Below are 12,535 nucleotides of genomic sequence, written 5' to 3'. Positions count from 1 at the left end.
ACGCTACTTGATTATGCCACTCTGGCCCAGAATAAGGTCGCTCCCACGGGGGCGGAGATGTCGTGCTGTTGCTGGCAGCATTAAAAGAGAGTCACTGTGAGACAGTGGTTAAGGTGTACATTATTACTCAAAAATGTAGGTGTTGAAATCATGGATTTCGGTGATTGAGGTTTTCTGAATTAACATTACTCCGGTTACTTCCATAGGGTTTTGCTGATCACTGCGCGGTCTCGCGCTTCCCCGCCAAAGGCTTTCCCTAGTAGCCGAGTGCGGTTATGGAGTCATAACGCTCCGGTGTGCGTATCCCAAATTGGGCTACATTTGGGCGATTTGGCCTACGCACGTCGCACGCGTCCCCAGTTTGTTTTGTTTCGAGGTCTCAGTGCCTCCTGCTTTACCTGAGCAGATTTCCTGGTAGCCGCCAGGTTTTAACAATAGGCTGGCCCTCGGAGTGCGCACACGCTCCTTGTATTTTACAATGACTCCGACGCCCTTTGGGCTGGTATTGTGACTACAGCTTTGCTGAGGAGCCGCTACATTACTCATTTCTCTGTTATTAGTGTGCACAGGGTTGGCTCCCCCTCTACTCCTCCATTGAGCTGCGCTTTGCACCACTATATATATTGAATACGGATATCCCTTGAGGGTGATGATGGGATATATATATATATATATATATATATATATATATATATATATATATATATATATATATATATATATATATATATTTATTTATTTATTTATTTATTGGAGGATGACAACTAACCGATAGGAGCGCAAGAGCCTCCTGACCCAATTATGTTGACACCCAAGTTCTTCCCGTTCTTGTGTGGTCAACAGGGCCTCGAGTATGACGTTACCTAACTCAGGGTGACAGGGCTTGATTGACGGCCATTTTCATTCTGCTACCACAAATCCTTGAGCATGATTTTGTTTTTGTCTACGTACTTATTATCTTTATTATTTTATTTATTATTTTTATTTCGTATTTCCTTTTCGCCAACACGTAAGGCAGCCGCGCACGTGTGACGGGATTTAGCCTAGGGCGTTGCGACCCCCCTTTTTGGGTATAGCTGAGGAATTGCCTGACGGCGTCGCCAGGTTTCTTTTTTCTAGTCGTCTCAGAAAGGGATTCCCAGATTTGACAGGCTGCAAATCAATGTCGTAGTCAGCCACGATCGGCGATAGGCGTCGGTATGACGCCATTTGCGCCAGATCGTCCGAGAGGCGCAAAGCCTTTCATAAGATTGGACACCAGGGCGCCAGATTCAGGTAGGCCCTTTGCGACAGGCCCCTATGGGACGGATTTATTATCGTTGAGTGTATACAGGGTAGACGTTTTTTGCTTGTGGTCACATTCATACTAGTTGGTCGGTTCTTTTTCCATCGTTTTTCCGCAGCTTTTGGTGCTCTCCTCCTTCCCTACAATGGCAGTTGTTCCGGTGGCGGTTCTAATGGTTGATGCGAGGTATAGGTTATCCCAAGCTCTCAGCTCTCTAGTACTCTCTGAGTACCGAGTTATTTTATCTTTCAAGTTAATTGGATACATATATGTATGGATAGGTCTATCTTAACAGGCCTTGGCCTCACATTCCAGACATCGGATTGATGTGCTGGAATAGCCCGGTTATAACCTGCATACATTTGTGGCTCTTAGTTTAGGTTTCCAGGTTTATCTCAATCCTACGCGACTCAGTGGTTGTACGACCCAATCTACAATGCGAGGATGACTTTCCGATGGTATCAGTGCAAGAGTTTCCCTTCATGTGAGTGCCATGGTAGCGGTGTGTTGGGCACCGTCATTCAAACATTTTTTTTCCGATCCTTCAGTTATTCGGGCTCTTTATCGTGCACGCCTCTGGAGGCTTACTGTTCAGCATGCACAATATCTCGACTGCGAGAACGATCAGCGGATATGGGCATATGTGTCATCTTCTTAGTGGACTAGTTCCAGGACTCAGGCCATTCTGCCGACGCTTTTATATTTAGGTTGGTGCGGTATACTTCCTTAGCCTACATGACAGTGAAGGATTGTTCCATCCGGTTTCCTTGTATTTCCGACGACTGGGTCGCAACTTTCGTGCAGGGCGGACTCCATTTTGAAATTCCAATGCCCCTTGGGTCGGCGGAGGCCGGCTCGGTTTACCGCCTTACCTTACAATTTTCCCTTTTTCTCATGTAGTAGCACTCATGTAGATCAAGGCAGATGCCTTTATGGTTCACCAGGGAGCTACGGCCCGCAGATTCATCGTTGCCGTTTAGTAAGCACGGGTCTGGGTTTGACACATGGCAATGTGGTAAGTACAGTTTTCCCTAGGTGTATGTATTCCGACTTTGCTTTATTTACGATCAAGTTTCTGGTATCTACAATACTTTCCTGGTTTTCGAACACGTTCATTTCGTATTTCTGGGTCCTTCCATTCCCGACATACGTTTCGGCGATAGAGGGTCGCTTTGTTGATATGTACGCCATTTGGCGGATTTGTGAGGACTGATTTCTCTTCTTGTGAATTATTTACCAAATAATGTACGGGGACTTCAGTAACGTTCATCTTATAGCGTCCATTTTGGCCATTTTTCTGCGGCTCATTCTCGGTTCAGGGCAGGTTGCTGAACTTGCGTCGGGTTTTTCTTTCGAATTCTTTTTGGTGGCGTAAATATTCCAAACCGGACTAATTCTCGTGATTTCCTTTTTATTACCAGACATATAATAGTATGTCAACTGGACATTAAATATTGTCAGGCTGTGTTACGAAGCATTCCACCTTCGGGTGTTCCTATGGCGAGGCAAGCCCGCGTTTTACAGGTATAGTATATACTGTAGGAAGTTGCTCTGTCAGCGAGGTCTGAACTGCATGTGGTCAGGGCCTTGTCACACGAATTCGAGATAATGCACTTTATGGGTGTTTCTTCACATGCCTCATGGCTTACAACGATGATTCTCGGATTTACTATCTGAGGTTTTCGCGTATATGTTCATATGCTTGTTGATGATTATTGACATTTTATATGTGAGTACGAGGCTATTACAGCCGATGATTGAGGGCCTTTGGCCGGAATGGGTGTTAGAACCAATTGTGAGACGCAGTTTGCTCAAGTACAATACTTATCATTCTTGTTTTGATAATTCCCATTGTTGTGCAAGTTTTAATTCTTCTGATGGAGTTTCTCAGACTCTTTTAAACAGTGTATTATGTACCGGTGGGAGATTTAAGACTGTAGTTGTGTTAATAAGCGTTAAACTAGCATAATCCGAAGCCTCCGGTCCTGTAATAGAATCAAAAATTAGCTAGCATTCGCGCCAAGAATTTTCAATTCTATTAAGGACACGGAGGCGAGGATTATCCCACCCGGTTTATTACAGTATTGGTAATAATTACCCACCCGCATGTACTTGATATTCTGTATCAGCAGAAGTTACGGGTTTTTCCTGTCTCATTCCTTTCAGCTTCGAGTAAAGAAGAAGGAGCAGGTGTTCTTCTGGCTTAGAAGACGTAATCTTTCCAGTTTGACGATGGTTCTCCATGTTGAAGGATGTTTATTGAGACTCATATTCCGTGGAATGGACTGGATTTATTAATGTGTGGACTGTATATGTTCGAGCAAAGAAAGAGGAGGAGACACAGGGTACAGCAGCTCTTATGGGGCTATACAGAATGTGATGTATGTACAAGCATCATGGGAAATGTAGTTTTATTTGCATACAAAACATTTTTGATTGGCTGCTGTGAGTAGCAAATATAAGAAAGAGAAGCATAATCCTCGCCTCCGTGTCCTTAATAGAATTGAAAATTCTTGGCGCAAATGCTAGCTAATTTTTGATTGTGAATGACCTTCTTCCAGAAGCTCGAGAGGTTTCCCATACGTAACAAAGTCCTCTCCTTCTGCATCACTGTCCGGCGTCTCCATCTTTCCCCGGGTACAGGAAGCAAACCGGGACAAACTGTTTCCGCTACAGTGCAAAACGCATTCACAACAGACTTGTCCTGTTACCGCAGCGCACTAGAAGTCAGATCTGATAGACGAGCTCCCTGTACTGTTGTAAGACTGATATACAATTTCCTTTTGTAAACCAGCGGAATAGAAAAGAAAAATATTTTTGAATTTTACACAGACACGACTTAGTTCTGATGTGCCACAGAGCACTGCAGGGCTTTAAGTGGGATGAAAAAACTGGGGGGTCTCTTAAAGGGGCGTGGCCAGTGTAATTAGGGGCGTGGCTTTAAAACACTTACGCTAAAAATCTGGGTTTAGCATAGTGTGCCACCGGACTTGTATATTGCTGTTTCTGTAATTGCATACAGATATGTGATACAAGTAACATCGTACCTACAACAAGTCAGGACTATTGGCTTTGTCAATGGTTATTCGTTGCATAAGATTTAAAAAAAATGCCACTATGGTTTGTTACATAGAATATTGAAAAAGCTTCCAATTAAATCCCTGGTGACACCACCACAATGTTGCTGCTCTGGTGTTTCAGAAAGAGAAGGGAAATCCAGAGAGAAATTGACTCTTTGAAGGATTTCCCTTTCCCTACAACGCTCACCTGGCATGAGGTCATGCCGTAACTTCTCCACTAGTGAGAAGTGAGCAGTGTGAGCCAGCGCACATGGATGTGCCTGCTGTCTCGAAACGGGTCTGTATCGGACTGCTTTGCGCCCTGGCACTTTTTTCTGGACTGCAGTGACAGCAAACTGCTGTCACTGCAGTCCGAGAAAAAAGCGGACCGCCTGTGCCAGGGCTCAAACCAGAGCCCGATGGAGACCCGTTTTGAGGCACCCTTTAAAAAACTGCCGGTGCTCAGACCCCTTGAGACCCGGCCCACTTAAAGCCCTGGAGCACTGTATATATAACGTGTATTATAGCATTAGTACCCGAGGCATCGTGACAGCCCAGACAGCAGATGAAACAAGCATTGGCTGTCCGGCCGTGAAAGCAACGCGGCCGTGAAAAGCGATCGCGCCAAGAAGCAGCAGCTGTTTTCAAGCACACTCGTGCTTGTGGCTCCATCCGCCTTGCTGGAGCAAGCAACAGCCAATTAGCATGAGCGCCATTGATGTTGTTGCACCAATGATATTGTCCTGGATAACTAAACACTTATTAGGTCCCAAAGGCGCGACCTAATGGCTATGCCAATGCTTGTTACTCAAGGCAGGACTAATCAGAAGACTAAGATAATTCTCCTCATCTGTAAACAGGTCCATCACTGGAACGCCCCATGTCCTGCAAATTGACCTGAACATTTACTGGCTCGAATAATAGTCCTGTATTAATGAAAAACCCCTGTTCACCATCTCTGCTGTCATACTGATTGTCTTCGGTTATGAATAGCTTTTAGGAATAATACATGCCGTTTAGCCCACTGGAAGATCTTGAATGCAAAATCTGACAGACTCTTGGTGCAGGTCCCTCTTTGGTTGCTGATACAGGACATTGATGTTATATTGCCTGCTATGATAACTACTGCTGTACCGTTTAACAGTGGAGCAAAGCCCAGTAGAATCGTTCTGATAGAGTTCTGGAACACAGGACTGCTGCCCATCCAAAATAACTTGCATTAATTGTGATGATCCTCCGGGAAAGTGACAAGGAGGGTTCTTGCTTTCAGATGCTGTGAATACTACTCTAGTAATATCACTGGATTCAACTGATGTACATTTCAAAGTCATGTTAGTCTGGTTTCCAACATTATAGAACATAACAAACCTCCATTCACATGAATAATCTTGCTTATAATAGTTGCAGCTATAGCTCCCTGAAATGGTAGCGGGATCTCATGCTGCGATAATTCTGCATCAGTAGAGAAGACACATGCTTCTGAATCTTCTCTATCAAAACTTCTACCATGACATTAGCTGAACTAAAAGTGCAAAGCAATATTGTATTCCTCTTCTTGCAATGTAACAACTAGGGTATGAAAATCTCTGTCCAGGGACCGAGCATTGAACCCCATTTCAAAAGCAAGGTTGTTGCTTCCATAAGCCTTTTTAGGGTACGCTCGATCTTCTTATCCACAGAATGTGTAGTAACATTTTCAAATTTACTGATGCTCTACCATTCAAAGTAGTTAAAATGGAATCAATCATCAAAGCATATGGTAAAAAAAAATCCACATTCTCCAGCATGTACCTTTCGGAGGAATCTTTATATTATTGCATACTCCAAATCTTTCAACTTTTGCAGAAATAGCAAATTGATCTTTTCTCATAGAGGAAGAGAAGGCCCTGAAGTTCTGTCCCATTGAAAAAACAAGACACTACTAGCCAAATCTTTCAGTACTCGTCAGAGGAAACACCAGATTTTGATGGAGATAATTCAGAATCTACTATTTGGTTTTCTTTTGGGTCTATTTTTCTCCACTGGAATGCCATTCCTCTTGTGAAGAAGCTGAACATGGGGGCTCATCCTTTCGTATATGCCTTTTACTCCCATCCCACCTTCGAACCTTTTCAGTCACCAGGGCCTTTGATACAACTCCATCAACCAATTGCTGCAATATAGAAGATATCAAATCTTAACACCAACTGGAGTGGAGCAGAAGGAAGAGAGTCTAGGTCTACTTCTCCCTTCGTGATTATCTGACTCAAGGGACCATTCTTCCTTGAGTCAGATGATCAAGGAGGAAGAAGTCGCCCTTAACCTTACCTTGAGCAATTATTTTCCTTCCATTATGAAAACAGGCAAATACCAGATGAAAGGAGCTTAAATTGTGAATCCAATCAAACCTTTTCATAGACTAGCTCCAGAAGACAAATACCTGTTGGCTGAAAACCATCAATATCACAACCAAAAGAACTTTTCCTGGTTACATTTCCTTGAACTAGTAAAGTCACATTACCTGCGCATGTGGTATCCCTTGAGAGACCTCTTTTTTCGAACAGTGGCTCATTGCTTACCATTTGTTCGGCTTCTATGTCAATCTCATTTGCATGCTTGTTATTGGTCAGCTGATGTAGGCTATCTTCTTTGTGTGACTGTTCTTCCCCTGGAGATGGATGCAATACTTGTGTCCTTGCACTGCTCAATTTTTAAGTGTTCATTTTTTCTTTGTATTGAAGCACACTACAAGAGTGCTTTTTAGGTCTCGCCTCTCAATGCGCATGCGCATTGAGCAGAGCGAGACTATAGCGACTTAAACAGACTTTACCCAACTAGTATCCCAACTGGCGATTTGGTGCTGTGCCCGTGCACTTTTAGGTCAATGCGCAAGCGCATTGACCTAAAATGCGCGTGCACATCATCAAATCGCCATCTGTTCCCCAGCAGCACTCCTCCCACACCTTTGAAGTGAAGCTTAGCTTCACTTTAAAGGCCCCTGCTGCTTCACACCCTCATCGCCGCTCTCCCCGCTCCGCCCCCTCCCCTGCCCGCCGTGTCACATTTCTCCTCCCCCCTCCCCTTCTCTGCCTTCCCTCCGTCTTGTTATTTATTATAATTTGGCACGCTGTATCTTATTGTGAGTCCCTCAGCTCTCCCACTGCGAGTGCACTTTTCTTTGAAGCGAGGGATGCATTACCTCGACTTTTGGGAATTCCAAAGCAAACAAATTGATCCATTTTGATAAACTTTATTGGCATTCCAAACCACAGCCTTATTTTTTTTATCGCATGCCTTGCATCAAAGGGCACCGCCTGCCTCCAGTTCTACACGCATGACTCAGTGCAGGTATGTTTAGGGTGCCCGGATAGCAACACGCCAAGGGGCCAACGTTGTTGCAGCCCTGGCCTTTCCTTTTTAGGTGGCATCATTACAAGGTTCGTTAAATCGTATGGTTTCCTTTCAACCAAGGAAAGACTACATCTCCCAGAATGCGCTGATATGTTAGATGGCATTTGCATACAGGAAGCATGCTGTCAAGGTGACAGAGGCACCCTATGGATTGTTCTTGATAAGTCTTTTTTCTCCTTTTCCGTGCCCCCATTTATTTTTTGGCTCGGTGTTTCCCATACCTTCCACATCATGTTCCGTTTTTATTTTACTTTCTCTTTCACTAGTGTCCGCACTGTCTTCACTCTCTTGTGTACCTCTCTTTACTTCTCTCCTTTGCACCTGTCCCTACATCCTTATTCTCACTCTCCAGTTCTCTTTTTGCCTATCTCTCACTATTCCTCTTTCTCTCTCTTCCCTTTCTCCCAGTCTCCTTTCTTTTGTTGTTCTCACTTTCTTGCATTGCTTTCTTCCCCACTGTTATAGGTGTCACATTTGCGAAAGTTAAAACTATTGGCATTGTAAATGACAAAGCTATTAATTTAGATATTTTAAAAAAGAACACAAATTAAAAAAAAGTCATTTATAAGACCAATAACTCAAACTTTCCTAATGCGAGACCTATTGCATTTCCAATGCTTGTTTCAGTTGTCTCCTCGTGTTCCTATTCTTCACTGGCCCTCGGCTGACCGTCTCCTTGCCCCCAGCCCCTCTCAACCACCCTCTGTTGTTCAAGTTTCCCTCCACCCACCCGCCCTACCTCTGTCGGTGTCCCACCATCTAGCCACCCCCTGCCTCCCAATCTGCCTTTTATCGCTCCGTTGTCTGTGTTGCCCCCTCCAGCCACTTCATGCTTCATGGTACGTGTCGAGCCCAGACCCGCCTTCCCTCCACTGTGTGTTCCTCAAATTCACACTTCCTTGGTTTTACGTACTGCCCCCCAACCACCCATAACGAAAGAAAATGGTAGGACACATCGCTGGCCGAATCACACTGCTTTACTCCCCAACCCTCTCCGCTGCCTAGGTTTACCTCCACCCACCCACCAGGTTGCCTCCCACCCAGCAAAAAAAAAAAAGAAAGAAGAAGAGCGGTACGATTCATTTAGCGCTGCCCCAGTCTAGGTGTTTTTTTTCTTTTAGCCATTCTGCACAATTGTACAACATGGCTAAAAAACATTGGCAAATCCAATACCTCTTGTAGGCACTCCCTATTTTGTGCGTATGCGTGTTTTTTTTTTTTTTTTACTTTACTCACTGTAATCCTGCAGGGAGTCCCCAACATGCATTCTTTCAACCCACTCTGTCCCGAAGATGCATCTAACCTGCCACAAGGGGGATCACCTTAGTCCTATACTGATAGCCAGTATGGTTATGGGGTTGTGCACGACTTCGGACAATTATGGATGCAAAGGGAGTTCCTGACTATTTCAGGCACCCCTATCAGAAATGGAAAATACGTACAGGATTTACTGGAATCAATCCAGTTACCAAAAGAATTGGCTGTGGTCAAGTGTGCTGCTCACAAATCTGGCAATGACACAGTGACAGCAGGTAATCGATATGCTGACCAGTTAGCCCAGCAGGAGATTGAACTGGGAAAAATGTGAAAAGTTGGCATCTGGTTCCATTAATTTGTGAGGATATAAAATATCATCAAAGAGGGGATTGATGGAGCAAGGATTCGCACGTATAGCGCCTTGCTTGTATTCAAGAACCTCGAATAACCCTAATAAACTAATCAACCCGCTTGTCTTACTAATTTCCCCTTTATTCTGACATTTTGGGTGTCCGAGAGAAGCTTGCCTATGTGTTTACTAATCCTAATACGCTTGCAACCTAAAATGGCTGCTGCTACGTGGGAATTTCTTCTGCGCATGCGTCGGTCATACCCATGTGACGTGACGTACTCGCAGTTCTGGTGGGAAACTCTTTGCACTTGCGCATTAGAGCTAAAATGGCTGCTTTGTGTTCTCACATGCCTGAAGCTTGCAGCGATGCTTTGCTATGCTGTTCGTCCTGCATTACTCATTAAGGCTATAGTTATATTAAAGTAATGGGAATAGTGTAAGGATTCATGGTATACAGTGTAATCATTTTTTCTATATTCTAAAGCGGTTTCTATTTACTTTTCATGTATCGTAATCTTTGGGCATGAGGGACGGGAATACTCCATGTTGAAAATCCCTTCTGCGCATGACAGTCTTCAGCCAAGGGATGAACTCTGTGTTCTTGAAACCAAGCTAGATGGAAGCACCAGCCAAGATGTGCCTGGGAACCATTCGTCTGACCCCACTAAGAAGATGTCAAAAGACTACAATGTATAAATCAATAGACTGTCCATTGTTTAGCACATTGAAATCGTCATGTGAACCTGAAGTTCGATAGGCGTGCCCAGAAAATGTAAATTATGGGCTAGAGAAAGTCAAATCCTAGGTGGTGTGATGACCTGTCCTTTCTGTTGTCCAATCGAAATTGGGGATTCTTACACTTGCAACATTTGGGGGGTGGTACACTGACCCGAAAACAGTATAACTAGCCTAGGTTTAGCTAGAGATTTTGTCCGACTTGTCCGAATAGCTGACCTGTCACTGACACTACGCACTCAATAGCTGATTGAAACAGAGGTGCTGCGGAGCACTCTGTCCGGCAGACTCACAAACCCAATCGGGGTTTTGACTGATAGCTGCAGAGAGGGTGTAGCGCAGGCGTTGCAACTGAACTGCGGGTGCTGGTCTTAGCTTGGTGGTCCTGTCCTGATCCTAATCTGGTTTTCCTGTCCTGGGTTTCCATTCTGCACCTGCTGGCCTACTGGAGACTGCATCCCTTGGGGTTCCTACTGTCCTTAACTGACCCGTGGCCAGGGTTGGTCTCCACACCATTCTAGGTAAATATATATCTGTGAGGGAAACACACTTACATCCTTTTCTTGCCTTCTTTGAAACTGCTACAAGTTTTATGTTGCATATTATTCCTTTTTCTTACCCTCCCTGTGCTGACCGAACAATAAAGTTTTACATTTTAGCTGTTTATTAGCATGTTCCATTCTTCCCCATCCTTTAAGAAAATTGTGACATACCGTTCATGAAATAGATGTTCCTTTTCTTTACCTTTCCTTTAGCTAATTAAAGTGGTTTGGTCTGAATTATTAGCGTGTTCCCTTTTTCTTACCTTCCCTATAGCTACTTGGTCATTGCAAATTTCATCATTATAAATTCAGTTCCTTTGCGTTATTTCCACTTTATAGAAATACTCAAACAGTGACATTCTAGCATGTTCCTTATTTTTCCCGTCCTTTAGACACACCATACCAAGTCTGATTTCTGAAAATACTTACTAGCATGTTCCCTGTTCTTACCTTCTCTTTATAGTTCTAAATGGTTGGCATAATCTATTTTCTGCATGGTTACACGATTTCCATGATTTTGGTCATTGATAGTTTACTCGCTGTGAATTTTATGCTTTCTGACTTTGACGAGAACTAGATAAAGGTTTTCAAAACTTCCTGAGTCTGTGGTTATTATAAAGAGTGCAAATATTATAAATGGTATTGTATTTTGGTGACTACTTATCTTTTTCAGCTAGCTCTCTGATCCATTGTGATCATAGATACCTGTGACCAGGATTGGTAAATCGGTATTTAGGAATTAGGGTTACTGATAGTAGAGTGTAGGTTACTGGATTAATAGATATGGTAAATTGAATTTATGGGCCCAAATGTGCATATGGTAAATTTATAGTCGGGTGACCTGCGCGCTCTATCACTATCACACAATCTCAGCAAGGCTCACACGCCAACTCCACCACTAAACAATATCCCAAACAATGAGCTTGCCTCGCAGTGCTGCTGTGAAGAAACATAGCAGGGTTTTGCCAGTTCTGAAATGAAAACATAATCTTTAAGAAAGCCCCAAATTCTCTGTAAGCCTCCTCAACTCGAGAGGCGATAAAGCAGATCAATAAAATGATTAACGCAGCTTGTTCCCCGCAAAATATTGGTTTGTGTATAAAAGGAAAAAAAGCATTAAATAAACTAAATATGATCTAAATGGGAATAGCAGCCTACATGGCTCATCTCGAAGCAAGGCAAAAAAACACACAAAAAAAGGATTTCTGCAAGGCGACCAATCCACCTATGGCAAGGGAAGAGGTATGTTAGGAGAAATAAGGTAGGGGGTGTCACTCTGGGGATGCAGTCCCACCACAGAGTAGTAAAGACTGGAAAATTAAAGTGGAGGCAAAGTATGTTTCACTACAGTACTTCATGAGCTACTGGTATTGTTGCATGGAGGTCAGACAGAGGCTGCAGGAGTCTTAATGAATCGAGGCAAACATTTCTCAACCTTTTTACAAAGATGTCTCCGAGGTTTTTCTATAGGAAAATTTATTTGGTTATAAAATAAAATACAAGTGCTAGTACTTTAAGTAAAGAACATTTAGAAATAAATTTTTCATTTGGTCTTCTGGTTCAGATTTTCTTCTCAAAAATGCATGGGATACTAGTGATAAGTAGGTAGCCTCAGCAAGTGCTTTGTCTGGATTACACATTGTTTGCATCAGGGTCCTTATCGCCATGGTTAAAGATATGCAGCTGTGTAAGAAGAGGGCTGCCAGGATTACATTTAACTTTAGAACAAGAGTTGGAGCATTTTTGTTTGTACAGAGGAAAGTTACGAATATGATTCTCTAACTTAATTCCTACACGAGATTAATCCTTGATTGGGTGATTAAAAAAAAAATCATACGGTTCTATGTGTACCAGGATACAGCTGTGGGGACTTCGTGTTGAGATGACAGCTGCTAAATGCAATGGAGGGGTGATG

At 43.3% G+C, this 12,535-nt stretch overlaps 1 protein-coding gene and 1 long non-coding RNA gene across 5 annotated transcripts in view; one reads left to right on the top strand and one right to left on the bottom strand.

Moving 5' to 3' along the window:
• The window catches only part of LOC144763743 (uncharacterized), a 38,569-nt gene extending 34,919 nt beyond the window's left edge, over window positions 1-3,650 (top strand). Inside the window, exon 3 of the long non-coding RNA XR_013596256.1 lies at window positions 3,452-3,650. This is a non-coding gene — a long non-coding RNA (uncharacterized LOC144763743). The remainder of the gene's footprint in view (window positions 1-3,451) is intronic.
• The window catches only part of MCFD2 (multiple coagulation factor deficiency 2, ER cargo receptor complex subunit), a 206,923-nt gene that overhangs the window by 163,863 nt on the left and 30,525 nt on the right, over window positions 1-12,535 (bottom strand). The window contains exon 1 of one of the 4 annotated variants that reach the window (XM_078649659.1): window positions 3,837-3,933. The exons of the other annotated variants lie outside the window; for them this stretch is intronic. Coding sequence (XP_078505785.1) covers window positions 3,837-3,893 — 57 coding nt within the window. The 5' untranslated portion in view covers window positions 3,894-3,933. Of the gene's footprint in view, window positions 1-3,836; window positions 3,934-12,535 lie in introns of those variants that run through there. 4 annotated transcript variants of the gene reach the window in all.

Source organism: Lissotriton helveticus, chromosome 6 (assembly GCF_964261635.1).
Source record: "Lissotriton helveticus chromosome 6, aLisHel1.1, whole genome shotgun sequence".
NCBI classification, from domain to species: Eukaryota; Metazoa; Chordata; class Amphibia; order Caudata; family Salamandridae; genus Lissotriton; species Lissotriton helveticus.
The sequence above is the reverse complement of the archived record's forward strand: the minus strand, read 5'-3'. Positions and strand labels throughout refer to the sequence as shown.